This window comes from Macrobrachium nipponense, chromosome 9, assembly GCF_015104395.2.
Source record: "Macrobrachium nipponense isolate FS-2020 chromosome 9, ASM1510439v2, whole genome shotgun sequence".
NCBI lineage: Eukaryota > Metazoa > Arthropoda > Malacostraca > Decapoda > Palaemonidae > Macrobrachium > Macrobrachium nipponense.
Window position 1 is genome coordinate 27,954,942 of NC_061110.1, and position 17,283 is coordinate 27,972,224.

Genomic DNA, 17,283 nt, shown 5'->3' on the forward strand with positions numbered 1-17,283 from the left:
AACCAGATCTTGACAAGATCGTTGCACTCGGCAAGTAAAAGGGGCTGGTTGTCGACGAGGACGACATCAATGACCTTCTCGAGGAGCACCAAGAGGAGCTTACGACGGATGAACTGAAGGAGTTGGAGGCCATGCAACATAACGTCGTTCAAAAAGAGTTCTCTACCAGCGGCGAGGAGGAGGACGACGACTCTATGACAACGGCAGAAATTAAGGATGCTCTAGTTGCTTTTCATAAGGTGCAATCATTCGTAGAAAAGACAGCCCGAAAAGGCTTGCACAGTTCGATAGTTCGATGACGTTTACCCGAGTCGTTTCAGGAACATTGTCAAAAGCAGGCAGAAGCAATCTTCCTTGGATAATTATTTTTTAAAGAGGCCTTTAGTAGGAATAAGCAAAAAGGAAGAACCAAGTGATACTACGAAAAAACAAAGTTGAAAGTGGTGAAGAAGTTGAAATTTTTTATAAAAAAAAAAACTAAAGTATAAAAAAGTAAAAAAAAATGTAAAAATCAAATAAAGACAAAAATAAGATTTAATTTTAAATTTTTTGTAAAGTTAAGTGTTACAGTTTTGTTAATGTGTTTCGTAAAGTTTAGTTTATGTTTTCCTGACATTTTTTTATGTTTCATAAAGTTAAGTGTACGTATCTTCTGTTTGTCCTCCTCCTCTGTCGCCACTTTCGGAGATAGCCTCACTCGAAAGGTAAGCTTCCACATTTTACTACATACGTACGTGTGTACGTACAGTATTTCTTGTATACCATGTACACTAATACCTTTACTTTCTTACAGGTACCTCACATAGTTAGTAAGTACTAGTATGTATTTAAGGTTAGGTATTGAATGGTCTAAATTGTTGTAGTATTTCATTGTTATAGGTCAATTTATCTTTATTATGAAATTTACTGGGGTGTTTTTGGAGGTTGGAACGGATTAGCATTTTACATGTAAAATGCGGTTCAAGATACGAAAAACTCATGATACGAAGGCCGCCTCGGAACAGATTAATTTCGTATCTCCAGAAACCACTGTACTTTTTTCAAAGAGGTATGATTGCTGTCATAATGAGACTATACAATATTATTTCATAGCTTTTTCCTACGAACACTGTATGCCATTATTTCCATTTTACTTATAGTCTTTTGTCCTCCTATATGACTGTGGGTATGAAGATGTTCTCATTTAATTTTGAATGAATGAGAGCCAGATTAAGAAGAAGCAAAATATTAAATAATATGACAGATGTTTAGTAAATCGGATCACACCTTTCCAGAGTTACTTTTTTGTATCACATTAAAGTCATAAGTAGCCTCAAAGCAGAAAACAAAGGAAAGCTGGACCATTGTAACTAATTATTGTATAATCTGTGTGACAGTATTCTTAGAATAAAGGCTCTTAATACCATTAAATGGAATACAGTCCTCTGCTGTGCCATGATATTTACTTGTTAGTAAGTGATTGGTGAATGAAACTAACTAATGATACTTGTTTGCTCGTACAAATAAAGTTGGGCCAGTTTCTTGATATTAATCATAAATAAGATTATCAAAAGTTTGTTTTTATACATTCAACTTACCTGCAGATATATACTTAGCTTTAGACTCCGTCGTCCCGACAGAAATTCAAATTTCGCGGCACACGCTACAGGTAGGTCAGGTGATCTACCTTCCCGCCGCTGGGTGGCAGGAATAGGAACCATTCCCGTTTTCTATCAGAATTTTTCTGTCGCCCGTATTGTAAACAACGTTTGCGGTACCTCCTGACTTGATTTTCGTTTTTCATCGCCATCGATCTTCTGGGCTGTCTTTTGCAGGGAAGTACTATTTCATAGCTTTTTCCTACGAACACTGTATGCCATTATTTCCATTTTACTTATAGTCTTTTGTCCTCCTATATGACTGTGGGTATGAAGATGTTCTCATTTAATTTTGAATGAATGAGAGCCAGATTAAGAAGAAGCAAAATATTAAATAATATGACAGATGTTTAGTAAATCGGATCACACCTTTCCAGAGTTACTTTTTTGTATCACATTAAAGTCATAAGTAGCCTCAAAGCAGAAAACAAAGGAAAGCTGGACCATTGTAACTAATTATTGTATAATCTGTGTGACAGTATTCTTAGTATAAAGGCTCTTAATACCATTAAATGGAATACAGTCCTCTGCTGTGCCATGATATTTACTTGTTAGTAAGTGATTGGTGAATGAAACTAACTAATGATACTTGTTTGCTCGTACAAATAAAGTTGGGCCAGTTTCTTGATATTAATCATAAATAAGATTATCAAAAGTTTGTTTTTATACATTCAACTTACCTGCAGATATATACTTAGCTTTAGACTCCGTCGTCCCGACAGAAATTCAAATTTCGCGGCACACGCTACAGGTGGTCAGGTGATCTACCTTCCCGCCGCTGGTGGCCAGGAATAGGACCATTCCTGTTTTTCTATCAGAATTTTTCTGTCGCCCGTATTGTAAACAACGTTTGCGGTACCTCCTGACTTGATTTTCGTTTTTCATCGCCATCGATCTTCTGGGCTGTCTTTTGCAGGGAAGTACTGGGTCTTTGGTTCGGCATACGCTTTTAGTAACTTTTTAATGTATTTAGCTTCGAGTTTTCGAAGAAAAAATTTACGTGAAACTACCGAATTTGTCGGTAGACAATCACATATTTTGCAATAAAGGGAAACTTTAATATCTATTCACTAATACGCGTAAGAAGTGTTAAAAAAGCTTGATTGAGGAATTTAAACACTCTTAACTTCCTATTCAAGGAAGTCAGAAAGCATATTACTAAAAACGCTTCCTTTAGAAGCGTTAATATGTCTCGTATTAACGAGCAATTAGAGTATTAACAATACTAGTAGTTGTTGCATCCTCATCACCTTCTTACCTCACAGAAACTACAAATTCATCTTGTGAAAATTTGAAGAATAAATCTAGAGAGCTCATAATGCGAGCTCTTAAAAAAGGTAAGAAGTGAATATAGTGTTTCCAGTGCAGTGGAGGGTGCGTTCTGTTCGGCTCCATCTCGCTCCCAGGCCTAGTCCTCTTCCAAGCTCCCAAGCCCAGAGGAAAAGGAATGTCGAAAGCCTTACGGAGGTTACGGAGAATCCCCACCGATCAGGCGTCCCCTCAGCAGGTTCTGGAGCATCCCAGACTGCCAAGGAGGGCCATTGCAAAGGCATCCTTAAAAAATGTGCGTCTCTTCATTCGATTCTTCATCTTACATCCGAAAAGACAAAGAATGGACATGTTTGGAGTTCGGACGATCTAGCGTGTTCTCGGAAAGTTAAGAGAACACTAAGTGCCATCTGGGCTAGAAGCGGGAGCCGCGTTCCAGCAGTCTAGCGCGAGCCACGTTCCAGCAGCCAGCAGCGAGCCGCGTTCCAATGTTCCAAGCGCGAGCCACGTTCCTCCCTCCAAGCGAGAACCAGAGTCTGATCTCCTGTTTCGCTTTCTTCCATGAAGTGTGGAGTTGTGTCCGAGCTTCCTGAGAATGTTCCGCCTTCTCCCAAGCAACTAGCTCCTATAGATGAGTGGTTTTCTTCAGCCCTAGAAGAACCATCTTGGCGAGGAGCGCCAGGCAGGAGGAACTTTCCGGGAGAGGAGATTAACAGAGAGGAGCTTTCTAGGCGCAAGGCGCCTTCAAAGCGAAAACAAATGTCCAAGAGCGAAGAGCCTTAGAATCAAGTGGACAAACAGAAGGATCTTTCCATGGATCGTTCCGAGCAAGAGGCACCTTCCAAGAGTGAGGAGCCTATTAGGCGCTCGGAACTATCCAGACGCACGGAACCTTCCACAATAACGGAACGTTCCAAGCGCGAGTTTCCTTCCAAGAGAACGGAACCTTCCGCACAAGCGGAACCTTCCAGATTACAATCGCCTTCCAGGCGCTCGGAATTTTCCAAGCAGGAATCTTTTTCCAAACGCGCAGAACATTCCACACAAGCGGAATTTTGCAAGCGCTCGGAACCTTCCGCACAAGCGGAAACTTCCAGACGCATGGAACTTTCCAGGCGCGGATCGCCTTTCATACGCTCGGAACTTTCCAAGCGGGAATCTTTTTCCGGATGCGCGGAACATTCCAAACGCGGAACTTTCCAGGCGCGCGGAACCTTCCGCACAAGAGAAACTTTCTAAGTGCAAAGAACTTTCCACCAAAGTGGAACGTTCCAGACATGCGGAATCCTTCAGGCTGGGGTCGCCTTCCAACAGTTCTTCTCCTCGGAAACGATCTTCCTCTTCGGGACTTCAGAAATCGGAAGATCTGTTGTATCATGCAAGAGAATAGAAAAGACTTCTAGTTCTCTTCCAAAGGAACAGTCTTTTTCCGCCAGTCTTTCACCGAATAGGGGCTCTTCTACTTCATTATGTGAGTGACCTACAAAGGAGCAAGATGTCGCACAGGCGGCCGTCGCTTTTGTCAGAATGATTCTGATACTGAGAGAAGATCTTCTCCAATATTCAGAAGACTGCTGTAACAGGCAGTTCCTCTCAACGTGGACTCTCTCCTTCATTCATACTCATCGGCATTAGGGAATGACTGCGGAAAGGAAACATCAATTTTTCCTTTCGTAAACCCTAGATCTGAACTGGAATCCTGTCCCTTCCGCAATTTCTTTGGAAATCATGAAGACTTAACGAGTGCCTGGATTAAATTCCCTATACTCTTTGTATCTTAATGGGTTAGTTCTCATTCACAAAGATCTCAATACTTAGCATATAGCTCTCTTGGACAAGATTCGGAGGAGCTCTCATTCATTGATTAGAGGCTCTTCCAAGTAATAGATGCGTAGAATATGTCCTTTTAGTCTTATGTCCAAGAGATTAGAAAGCTTAAGAGATTCTCTTCGATCCTCGGTTCTCACTTGGGATCTCCTTTGGATAATACTAGTTCGTTCTATTAACGAAAAGAACGAAGATAGTAAAATTTTCCATTCTCTCCTTGCGTCGGCAAGGAAAGAGTGGAGTAGAGAATTTTCTGTATAGGAATACTGTATGGTCGAGTCATATGCGCATACCGTAATTACACTATGGTTGCCAACTGAATTCCTTGTGTCCTTCCAGGGATTTCCTAGGTAAGGATTACACTTAAAGGGTTTCTTATGACAACACCGACTCAGCTTCTGTATTTAAAGAAGGATGTTTCGCTTAAATATGCATTATTGGATACTTCCTTAAGCTCGAGAATAATTTTACCATATTCCTTCATTGAATGGAATAACTGGCAACTCAGGAAGAATGTACTGAGACAGCGAAAGAAGACTGCTGTCTCTGTAAGCCAATACAGTACCATCTGGTTCTCGGTCATGGTCGGTTGGTTACATCTCTCTCTCCTTCGGCATTGACTGACTGTACGTTTCTCTCCCTTACAATCACGGACTTAGCCTCGAATTGAGGGGATTTGTCTGAGTTTTTGCTAAGAAGTTTTCAATAGAAAGATCTCTTACAACCTTTCAATGCTGTTTACCGCAATGTAACAGAATTATAGATTATTCTACCGAGGTAGAGCACTATTATATAATGCTTTCATGCCTACGAAAGCATAGCCTTATTAGAGAACGGAGCATGCTCAGTGAGGAGATGGATGAGTCTAATGGGAACCGTTTTCTTCGTGGCAGAAGTTTGTTTCCCTGAATGAACTATATTACGCCTATAGAGTTTTTTTTTTCCTACCAAGAAACGGAAATAACATAATAAGTGGCGCCGGGTTACCATGACAGAGGTACAGATGTTCTGGCACATAGTCTAAAAGAATTGCAAGCATTTTAGTGGACTTGATATTTTCTCGATATAGCGAGTTGTTAACCAAAGGGTTCAGTAGCCTCTCTGGCAGCAGGCTAAGTAAAGTCACGATTCGTTCCCGATTTCGTTCCCCGTCTAATTGAAAGGGGGTTCGATCCCAGGGAAGGACGAAAGGATTTTTTAAATCAATTAGGCCAATTCCACAGCTCTCTCATATCTCAAGGAGAATCAGGAATCTCTTTTTTGCCACTGTTCGCATTAACAAGAGAGAACCTGTTTGGAACACAGACACAGAACGTAGCAATCCTTAAGAGGTTCGCTGCACAAGGTGCACGTCCGTGAGAATCTTTTCGTAATAACTATTAACGTCTGTCTACCCTTAGTTGGAAAGGAGTTGTGGAAACTTGCGATAACGTCTTCCTCATACATCTCTTCGCAATGTTGAAGACGAAGAAGCTTCCTCTAGAATGCTTCCTTATTCTCAAACCAAGAAAGGTAGCAATATACGACCATCCAGTTTTTGAAAGGGGAATAAACATTAGTCTTTTTTCCCCTATATATATATCAATTCTTAACAGATATATATATATATAAATTAAATTCTTAACAGATATTTTAAGATAATTAATGGAGTCAAGAGGAGAGAGGATGATGCTTTTCGCCCCATGTTTGGCCTTCGGAGAGGTTGGATTCACGGAGGTCAACGTTCTTCTCACAGCATGTTTCGGAAGGCTTTTTTCCAAGAGTCTGGATATTCTACCTTGTATTATAAATGTACCTTAACACCTCTCCACTCTGAGTCTGTCCTACGTTGCAGACTGACCGGAAGTGACATGAATGAGAGGATTTTTTCAAGGTAAATGACATGAGTCCATAGCCAAGAAAATAGAATTGCTGCAGATTGTGCTAGATGGAATGAGGAAACTGGCCTCTTCCGATACCATCTGTGAACCACATAGCGGTTTTTCTTCCCTTTCAGAAGGAGGAATCACCTCTGTATATATCTGCTATCAAAGAATGCAGTAAAAGCATATCTCCTGTCTCTACAAGGGGAATTAGAGATAGCAGAGGATTAAGATCTTCGGGATCTTATACGATACCTCAATACGACAAGAGTAGGATATCATGTACTTCGAATGGGTCCTTTTCGTGACCACAGATTCCATTTTCCCGACAAGATGGAACTGCTCCTCATCAAACTTCTTTAAGAAATTTTATGAAGGAATTCTTTGTTTCTCTGCCCTAAACTACCAAGAAGACAAGTGAATTTTTTGTGCATTGGAATCTCGCATCAGATTCAATGGAGACTCGGCAATGGGTTCTTGCCAGCATAGTATGTCTGGCAAAAGAACTAAAACCCTCTATTCCTGACTCAACGCTTTCAGATAGTTTTTCCTTCTCGTTGTCCAGACAGGGTACTTACAATTTTCATCTACAGAAGAAGAGATGGTTTAAACGTTTGCCTACAGAGTCTTTGGGGTGCGATGAGGGCTCGAAATGCTTCCCAGAAGGTATTCAGAGGGATATAATAAAAGCTAAGCAAATCAGGGGTGGGCCGCCCAATTTCAGCTCTGAGTCTCCTTCGACTTCCAGGCTCCTTCCCTTCCTTCGGGCAAGAGAGAAGATTCTGCAACGAGAAAACTTCATCAACATGTAAGAAGAGATCTTGTTAGCAACGGAAGTACTCATGAAGGATCCTCCTCGAGGAAGACTCTTCTCTTCGTTCGTACTGTTAGATATCCTATCGTCTACTGGATGTAGCTGACTACAATCACCTCCCCTGGCTAGAGGCCAAAAGCTCAAAGTGGAAGAATTTCTTCCACCCTTCTCCACATCTCCTAATAAACTATTGTGGTTGTTCAGGACTTTCGGACAGAGTAGCGCCAGCCAGGCGCCAAATGCCAAACAGGCGAAAAAAACGCCATAGGCAGACAGTTCGAAGGGACACTGTCATTGTCTGATGCGGAGAAGGAGAGGGCCTCCAGGCGAGCAATTCAGACAGATAAGAGTGGTCGAGATGGACATCGCCAAACAGCCTCGAGAGACTACCAAGCTCGAAGCTCCAGCAAGTGGGGAGGAGCCAGCCAGGCAGGCACCGGCACCAAAAAAAAAAAAAAAAAAAGCGCCAGCCTAGCACAGTGCGCCAGAAGCGCCAGCCTGGCGCAATACGCCAAAAGCTCCATAAGAAGCTAGCCTGGCGCAATGCGCCAGAAGCGCCAGCCTGGCGCAATGCGAAGGAAGATCTATAAGTCGCCAGACAGGCGCGAGGAGCCAGCCAGGCGCGAGGAGCCAGCCAGGCGCGAGGCGCCAGACAGGCTTCAGGCTTCATCCAGAAAGATCCATGTCAAAGAACACCCTGGTCTTCTTTGAGACAAGTGTGATCTCTAAAGCACTTCATAAGTGACTTGATTGATTCCTTCAAACAGCTGAGAATTAAAGTGCATGAAGTGCGAGCTTTTGGTGAATTCTTGTTCTTTTCCATAACATATGGTCATAAAGGACATATTAACTGTCACATACGGGAGATACAACTCAGTGTTGACTTCCCATTACACGAAGGATGTCAAGTTAACCTAAGAGAGATCCTTCTCTCTTGGTTTATACGTGCTGCGGATACGTTGCTGGGAGAGGGAGCCGACACTGATCCTTACTAGTGAGTTAATTTTATTTAACGTAGTGTTTTTTCTTGGGGTTCTTTGAAAGGAGTTTGGGGATAACTCTTTTCAAATTAAGCACTAACCCTCGTGTTAGGATCAGGTGTTTGGGATCGGTGTTGTGCTCCTTAATTATGCCACTAGGCATAGGTGTATTGTCATATAAGTGGATAAGACCCCATTGACAAAGGCCATTAGGTTCTGTTGAGTAAGCGGATAAGACCCCATTGACAGACCTACAAGAACTCTTAGCCATAGGTCACATCCTCGCTGAGGCTCTTGAGACGGAGTAGACTCCTAAGCAATAGCTAGGTAGTCAACCCTCCGTCTAAACAGATAGGAACCAAGGTTTTATTTATTTATTACCTACAACGTATGTTGTTTACCTGTCTACTCAGTATTTAGCTGTCTCTTACCCACCACCGAGGGTGCCAATCAGCTAAGTATATATCTGGCAGTTAAGTTGAATGTATAAAAATTATATTGTTATGATACAATAAAGTTTTATGCATACTTACCTGCAGATATATACGGTTAATGGCCCACCCAGCCTCCCCGCAGGAGACAGGTGGTAGAGAGAAAAAATTCTGATAGAAAACGGGAATGGTTCCTATTCCTGCCAACCAGTGGCGGGACGGTAGATCACCTGACCTACCTGTAGCGTGTGCCACGAAATTTGAATTTCTGTCGGGACGACGGAGTCTAAAGCTAAGTATATATCTGCAGGTAAGTATGTATAAAACTTTATTGTATCATAACAATATCATTTCTGAACTGTGTCTATTTATCTCTGTTGAATTCTGGCAATTTCTCACTCCCTGTTTCAGATGTCCTGTAAAGTTTGTCTGCCTGTAATTATATTGGTTGTTATATTTGTGGGATAATATAGTTCCATAGGCATTATTTGCCTGTTAAGGGCTGATATTATTTCCTTGATTTTTCATTCTATAAGATTAAAATTTTTAATCTGGCTTGTATTTGGCTTGTGTTGATGTATATATTTTATGATGTAATATTCAGAATTGTAAAAAATGTGCATTTGTTCATGACACTTACCTGTCAGATATATATATAGCTGTATTCTCCAAAGCCCGACAGAATTTCAAAACTCCCGGCACACGCAGTGGTCGGCCAGGTGGTTAGTACCCATTCCCGCCGCTGGGAGGCGGGTGTCAGGAACCATTCCCATCTTCTATTCAGATTTTCTTCTGTCGCCGGTAATGTAAACACCTGTTTTCATTACCTCCATCTAGGATTTTGGAACTTCATTGCCGCTTTAGTATCTTGGTTGTTTTCTTTTTGGTTTATTAACTTGGATTTGCGGCTAGGCATACGCTATCGTAAATTGATTTAAGTCTGATTCTAGTTAGACTAGTTTCGGACTTTGTTGTCTGCAAGGGGTTAGGTGAGAATAACGAAACTTTCGATATATTCTCACTTAATATGCACGACGTGTCATCAATGTAATTAGTGTAATAATTGACTGATTCCGAAAGATGTATGATTCGTATGTACGCAAATTAGAGCGTAATAGAATCAGGAGGTTTTCCTCCAAGATCAGTAAACAGAGTAAACTTTATTTTGCCTAACCTTGTGGTATGGCCTACGGGCCTAGAGGAAGTGTCTGTGAGAGGTAATGCCCTTTCTGTTATGGTGGATTACATCAGTAATTGGAATCTAAAGTGCTCGCTCTCCAATCAGTGTTGTGAGTGTAGTGATGTTGATTTAGTGCCCCTAGTGTTGTGGAGGGGGCGTCAGATCGGCCTTATAACGCCTCTAGGTCTAGACCTCTGTCGGACTCCCAGGACCACAGGGAGAGGGCATGTCGAAAGCCGAAGGAGGGTTACGAGGAACCCCCACCGATCTGGCGTCCCTTCGGCAGGACCTGAAGACGATTCTCAGGCTGCCAAAGTTCGTGCACATGCACGAATCCTGAAGGATTGCTTCTCGTCCTCCGAGGCGTCCTCCCCGTACAGGGGTTGGAGCTCTCGGAAGGACTCGCGCCCTTTAAATAGAAGCTTATTGAGGAGGACGCTTCACGTCCTCTCTCTCTATTGTCATGCGATTGTAATCGCCGCCTTAACAATTTGACGACTTTCCAACGCATGGGAGAAAGAAGAAGGAAATAGGAAGAACGCTGTTAAGCGCCCAGATCGCCTTATCATTGTTACGGTGAAAAGGAAGAAGGCAAACCCTCGTCTTCTCACAGGATCAGCCCTTCTCGGTTGGCTTCGTTTTCGCCAAAAGAAGGGCAAAACACATTTACTGAAGGAAGGATTTGAGGGCTGTCTGTCTGTCAAGTCAGGCAGTCTTCTTCTCCTTTTCCTTGCTCGTCGCTTCTCTACATCCTCGCACCCAAGAAGAACGCACAGGCGTCCTTTTGAGTTGCGTATTTCTGGAGCTGTCGATGAGTCGTGACAGAGACGCAAGATGTCGCACAGGCGGCCGCCGTCTTTGTCAGGAGTTGCGAACGTCCATAATACTCGTCCGGACGACGATCACCGTACATTGGCTTATGATTAGCACGCTTCATGAGCGGCGCTCCCCTTGAAGACAGGACGCTTTTCGGGACGCCTCCGTATTTGATAAGCAACAGTCATGTCGAAGTTTTTACCAAGACGTTCAGGAGAAACCTTGGTTTCTTAATAAGAATCTTATCGACGTTTGGGTATGATGGCGGATAGGAAATATCTACTTCCTTCCGTAAACCCCTAGATGAACAGGAATTCTGTCTCTTCCGCGATTTATGAGGAAATTACGAAGATTTAAAGAGTTTCCTGGATTAACTTCCTTCCTTAAGGAGATATATATACTCTTTCTATCGTTCTATTAACGAAAAGAACAAAGATAGTAAAGTTTTTCCTTTCTCTATCTGCTTCGGCAGGGAAAGAAGGTAGTAGAGTATCTGCTGTATGATAATACGATACGGTCAAATCATAAGCACATACCGTAGTTACTTCTTTGCTGTGCAACTCTATTACCAGTATCCTTACAGGACTTTCCTAGGAAGGACTACGCTTAAAGGGATTGTTATGACAATACCTAATTAGCTTCTAGATTTATCGAAGTCTTGTTTCGCTTAAATATACATTAATAAGAACTTCCTGAAGTTCGATAATAATTTTATAAGATTCCTTTATTGAATGGAGTAGCTGGCAACTCTGGAAGAGTAAGGCCAGACAGCTAACGGAGGCTGCTATCGCTTAGACCAACGCAGTAACCATCTATTTTCTCAGTCATGAGAGGTCGGTCTGCGGGATGGATGACTAACCGTATCTTCTCCCCTACTATCGCGGTCTTAGCCTCGGATTGAGGGATAGTTAAGCAAAACATAAATAAAATATTGTCTGCCTTTTGCTAAGAAGCTTTCAATAAGAAAGATATTACAGCCTTTCAATGCTGATTACCGTAGGTAACATTATTAAAGGAATCTAACGCAGCAGAACACTATATTATATAATGCTCTCATGCTTACGAAAGCATGGCTTATTAGAGTACATGCTTAGTGAGAAGATGAATGTAGTAGAGAATTCACTTTAAGTCTACGGTATGGTCAAGTCTTATGGCCTTTCATGCATCAGGGCGCTCGACAAGATCCTCTCTTGAGATGCCGTTCAGAACCATACAAGCTCGGTAAGACACTCGCGAGGACGTCTCTTGAAGACGCTCAACGTCCTACGCTTTGAGACGTGAGGAAGCTTTTGCAGATGCTCGACGTCCTACACGAAGAGACGCTCATCAGAGCGCTCTGGAAGACGCTCGACGTCATAAACATTGATAAGCTTTTTGGAAGACGCTCGATGTCTTACACATCTGGACGCTCGCCAGGACGCTAGCGAGGACGCTTTTGAAAACGTTCGGCATCCTACACGTCAGGTCGCTCAGCAGAGCACTTACCAGGACGTTCTTCAGAACGTTAGGCGTCCTACGCATCAAGACGTTCGCCAGGATTCCTGCAAGAACGGTCTTTAAGAGGGCGTCTTCGAAGAGAGGAAGGAGTTTGGTCTCGTCAAGATGTCTACTTTGCTTTCTACGAAGGGAGCGTTCAATAGAATCCATGACTTGATGAATTCCAGAAAAACTGTAAGCAGATTTCGGTGTCATAAAACGCCTCGTCTGCTTTCGGGACTGCGCTGCCGAAGGGGAACATTAAGGTCCTACCTGTCGTAAGCCCAGTCTCTGATTAGGAATCCTGACCCTTCCTCGATTTCTGCGGGAATCGGGAAAACTATATGCTCAAATTCCTGGATTACTCTCTGTCATGTAAAAGGGTTAGTTGTCCATTGACAAAGATCGTTAATAACATTTTATCGCTTAGCGGATAAGCTCTCATTACAAATTCGAAAGAGCTCTCATTCATTAGTCAGAGGCTCTCATAAAACCAGGAAAAAAAAAAAAAAAAAAAAAAAACTTGTAGACTACGTCCATGAAGTCTTATGTCCAATATCATAAGAAGCTTGAACTGTCTTTTTCGATCCTCGGTTCTCACTTGATCTTCATTCGAATAATGTTAATTCGTTCTCTTGGCAAAGAGAACGAAGACAGTCGATTTCCATTCTCTCTCTCTTCCTCGTCGAGGAAAGAATGTAGTAGAGAAATAGATGTTCAAGTGACTACAATACTTACGTATTTTATCTTTGCGTCATATTACTAATGTAGGGTTCAAGTCATATACGCATATCTGGTTTACCTCTACAGATGGCAACCGAAAAGACGGTTATTGTAAGTGTATTTAATCGGTCCTTCCTGCAAACTTCCAGGAGTTTCCGCTGTAAGGACAACACTAACTCAGCGTCTGCATCTAGCGAATTATGTTTCGCTTAAATATGCCTGCTTGAAAATTTCCTTCTGATCGATAATAGTAACAAACCTATTCCTTCGTAGAAGAGAGTAGCTGGTAACTAAGGCAGAATAGTGCGAGACGAGAGGTTGCTGTCATTGTGGATGACGCAGTATATTTAATCGGTACTCCAGGAGTTTCCGATTTAACATTTGGTTAATTAAGCGTAATGTTACGACAACACAAAATCAGCTTCTGTATTTAGCGAATTCTGTTTCGCTTAAATATGCCAACTTGAGAGTTTCTGTTCAAATAATGGAAAATCTATTCCTTAGATAAATAGAATAGCTGGCAACTCGGCATAAGACTGCGAGAAGGTGAACATAAGCTGCTGCCTGCTGCGTGTAACTGTCACAGTGTCACCAACTCAGTATCAGGTAGCTCGCTGTTATGCTCGGTCGTTTACGTCTCTCTCTCCCGCGGGATTGATTGACGAACCGTATCTCTGCCATACAATCATGACTTTCGCCTCGGGTTGAGGGGATTTCTAGTAATCATGAATAAACACGACTTCCTTTTGCTAAGAAATTTTCAACAGAGATATCTCTTAGACCTGTTCAGCGCTGCTTACCGCACTGTAACAGAATTCTGTACGAGTCTACTGCGGCATAGCACTATAATAATGCTCTCCTGCTTATGCAAAGCGCAGCCTTATTAGGGAAGGAAGCATGCTTAGTGAGGGAATGGATGAGTCTGCTGGGGACCATTTCCTCGCTGGAGAAGCTTGTTTCCCTGAATAGACTGCAATTCAGACCTCTACAGTTTTTCCTACAGGAGAACTGAAATAACATCAAAGATCTAGAAATAATTCTAAACATCTCTCAATGGGTTGACGATCACCTCAGGTGATACCGAGAGGGTGCCAGGCATCCGGACAGAGGTACAGAGGTCCTGGCACATAATCTAAGAGAATTGGAAGCAATTTGGTTGGCTCTCCAGTTCCTCGAAGAGTGAGTTTTTGGTCGATTGGTCCAAATCATCTCAGATAATTTCGCAGCTCTCTCATATCCCAAGAAGAGAGATGTTTATCGACATAGGCACGGAACGTAACGATCCTCAAGAGGTTGTTACACTATTGCACGTCCGTGCGGATCTTCTCGATCGACGGCAGCAACTACTGACGTCTGAGTAATCCTCGCTTAGAAGTATGTCGAGAGTTGTGGAGACTTTAGAGACGTCCTTGTCGTAGATTTCTTCGCAATATTGAAGACGAAGAAGCTTCCTCTACGTTGCTCCTTATTCTCGATCCGAGAGCGGTAGCAATAGACGCCATCATATAGTATGGAATGGGGATAGTTGGTTAGTTCTCTTTTCCCCTACTTTTTCAAAAGCTTAGGAATATGATAAGATAATTGCTGGCGTCAGAGGGAGCGAGAAAGACGCTGATCGCCCATGTTGGCCTTCGAGAGGCTTGGGTTCACAAGGAGGTCACGTCCTTCAGAGAGCACTTTCCAAGGACCCTTCCCGAGAGAATCGGTCTACTCTAACAGCCTCACTTCGAGAGGTACCTAAAAACCTCTCCGCTCTGAGTCTGGATGCGTTCAGACTGTTGAGAAGCGAGAGGATCTTCAAGATTAATACAAGTCTCATTGCCAAAGCAAGCAGTGCTGCATATTTTGCAGTGTACCAATCGGAGTGGGCCGATTCTGGAGATAGTGCAGGAAGAATGACTGTTCCTACACCTCCACCTCTGTGAATTACTTTACCGTCTTCCCTTTCCGTCTGAAGTATGGGATAAGCTAACAGTCCCAACGATTGTAGAATACGGAAATATGTTGTTGACGGCCTCTAGCTCAGAGATTCGGATCTGTCAACAACAAAGCCCTTCACGATCTTTGAGATCTGCGGAAATCTTGAAATGGTCTAGATGGAAGCTTCCGGCATGGAACTTAGACGTAGTCTGAAGTTCCTGATGTCAAAGCATTTCGAACCTCTCCTTTCTGTAAACTTAATACACGTGACCAGAAAGGCTAATTTTCTAACCCACTCTAGCTACGGCAAAGAGGGTTAGTGAGGTTTTAAGCCATCATTTGAGGTTTTGGCTTTAGAGGACATAATTCGGTGTCCTCTAAGCCTTCCGTTCTTGCTAAGAACGAAAACCCGTCTAACCCTTGGCCCAGAGGCCTGGAGATCAAGGGGATGGCACAAATTATTGGGCAAGAGCCACAGAGAGTCCTGTGCCCTGTCGGGGCTCTCAAGTTTTATCTTGATAAAACTAAAGAAAGTCGAGGTCATTCGGACAATCTGCGGTGTTCCGTAAAAAGACCAGACTTGCCCATGTCGAAGAACGCCCTGGCGTTATTTTTAAGGAGTCTTTCTAAGAGGCTCATTCGTCATGTTTGAACAAAGATTTGAAACCTTTTTAGATAAATGCTCACCGAGGTGAGGGCGCAGCCTCGGAAGCATTTTCAACAGAGCATGGCACTCAGTTACATCCTGAGTACCGCGTTTTAGCGGAAGGCAACTCTGTGTTTGCTTCACACTTCCCTGAGAGATGTGAAGACGTCATATGAGATCTGCTGCTCGCTAGGGCCATACGTGTCCGCAGACACAATCTTGGGGCAAGAAGTACCACTCATCCTATCCTGTAGAAAATGGTTAGGAAGAGTTCTTAATTTTATTTTTTGTTGAGTCGCCGCCAATGGCTGGACTTTCTTAACTCTTAAGCCTTAGTTAAAACACCTTAACTTTGGCTAAGTTGGTCAGGTGGTGATATTTATTTTACTTCTTAGCCTCATGGTATGGTCAATATGGGTCTAGACACATTGTGGTCACGCCCCGTTGTCAGATCATCTAGAACTCACCAGCTATACAGGTCACGTCCTTGCTGGAGACTAGTAAAGCAAAAGCAGACTTGGGTGACAGTAATCACGAAGTCAGCTATGCTAACAGGTAAGGAACCAAGATGTCTATCATCTGCATGTGAAATGTTTCCCAAAATCCTTTTATTCTGTCCCTCCCCACCTCCAATGGTGAGAATCAGCTATATATATATCTGACAGGTAAGTGTCATGAACAAAATGATATTGTTATGATACAGTAAAGTTTGTTCATACTTACCTGGCAGATATATATAATCAGTACCCGCCCAACCTCCCCTCGGGGTGGACAGTGGCATTAGAAAATCTGAATAGAAGATGGGAATGGTTCCTGACACCCGCCTCCCAGCGGCGGGAATGGGTACTAACCACCTGGCCGACCACTGTGTGTGCCGGGAGTTTTGAAATTCTGTCGGGCTTCGGAGAATACAGCTATATATATATCTGCCAGGTAAGTATGAACAAACTTTATTGTATCATAACAATATCATTTTTCTTTCAGCATGTGGAGACATCTTCAGTGGAAATAGATTATTATGTATATAAGCTAGAACACTGTGGTCCTGGTATTGAGGAACTGGAAGAAAGTGAGGAAGAGATTCCTGCTGCTACCCATTGGATGTTGCCCGCGCTTGAATTTGAAGACCTGTGGGAGAATCTAGTATATGATGAGCCAATTAAAGAACAGGTAGATATGAGAAACTTAGCCTACACAAATACAAACCTTCAGTCTTTATATAAGATTTGGCTTGCAAACATGAACTGACATGGCTGTTTAACTTTCAAACAAGGTTGTTAACTACCAGTGGTAGGGGGAAAACCCCTCCCTTTGCTTTCAGCACAACTGCCATTTGCTTTCCTTCTTTGTTATTGTCTGAAATGTTAATTGTATTGTTTGCTATAGTATTTCATAATCCAAAACCCTAATTGTTCCTACATGTTATATTCCGATTTGCTTCCGGATGATGTGCTATGCAGACGTGTTTCTCAACTCTACCCTGATTGCTAACTCTACCCTGATTGCTATTTTGCTTCTATTTTCCCAGTGGGAGCTTTCTTGTTTCTTTTGTTGTTGAGTTTGACTACTTACGTGTTTGATATTTCTTTGATTACTGTCTCAAACCCACTAATCATCTAAGTGGAAGGCTGCTACGCAGTGTGTGCCTTTGTGTTGGTAACAAGGGTTGTACCTGCTTCCATTCACCTGTTGATGTAGACCC

The 17,283-nt window shown here is 42.6% G+C and overlaps 1 protein-coding gene across 1 annotated transcript in view; it reads left to right on the top strand.

Moving 5' to 3' along the window:
* LOC135218514 (pachytene checkpoint protein 2 homolog) overlaps positions 1–17,283 on the top strand; it is a 121,913-nt gene that overhangs the window by 45,216 nt on the left and 59,414 nt on the right. Inside the window, 1 exon segment of the mRNA XM_064254880.1 lies at positions 16,566–16,751. Coding sequence (XP_064110950.1) covers positions 16,566–16,751 — 186 coding nt within the window.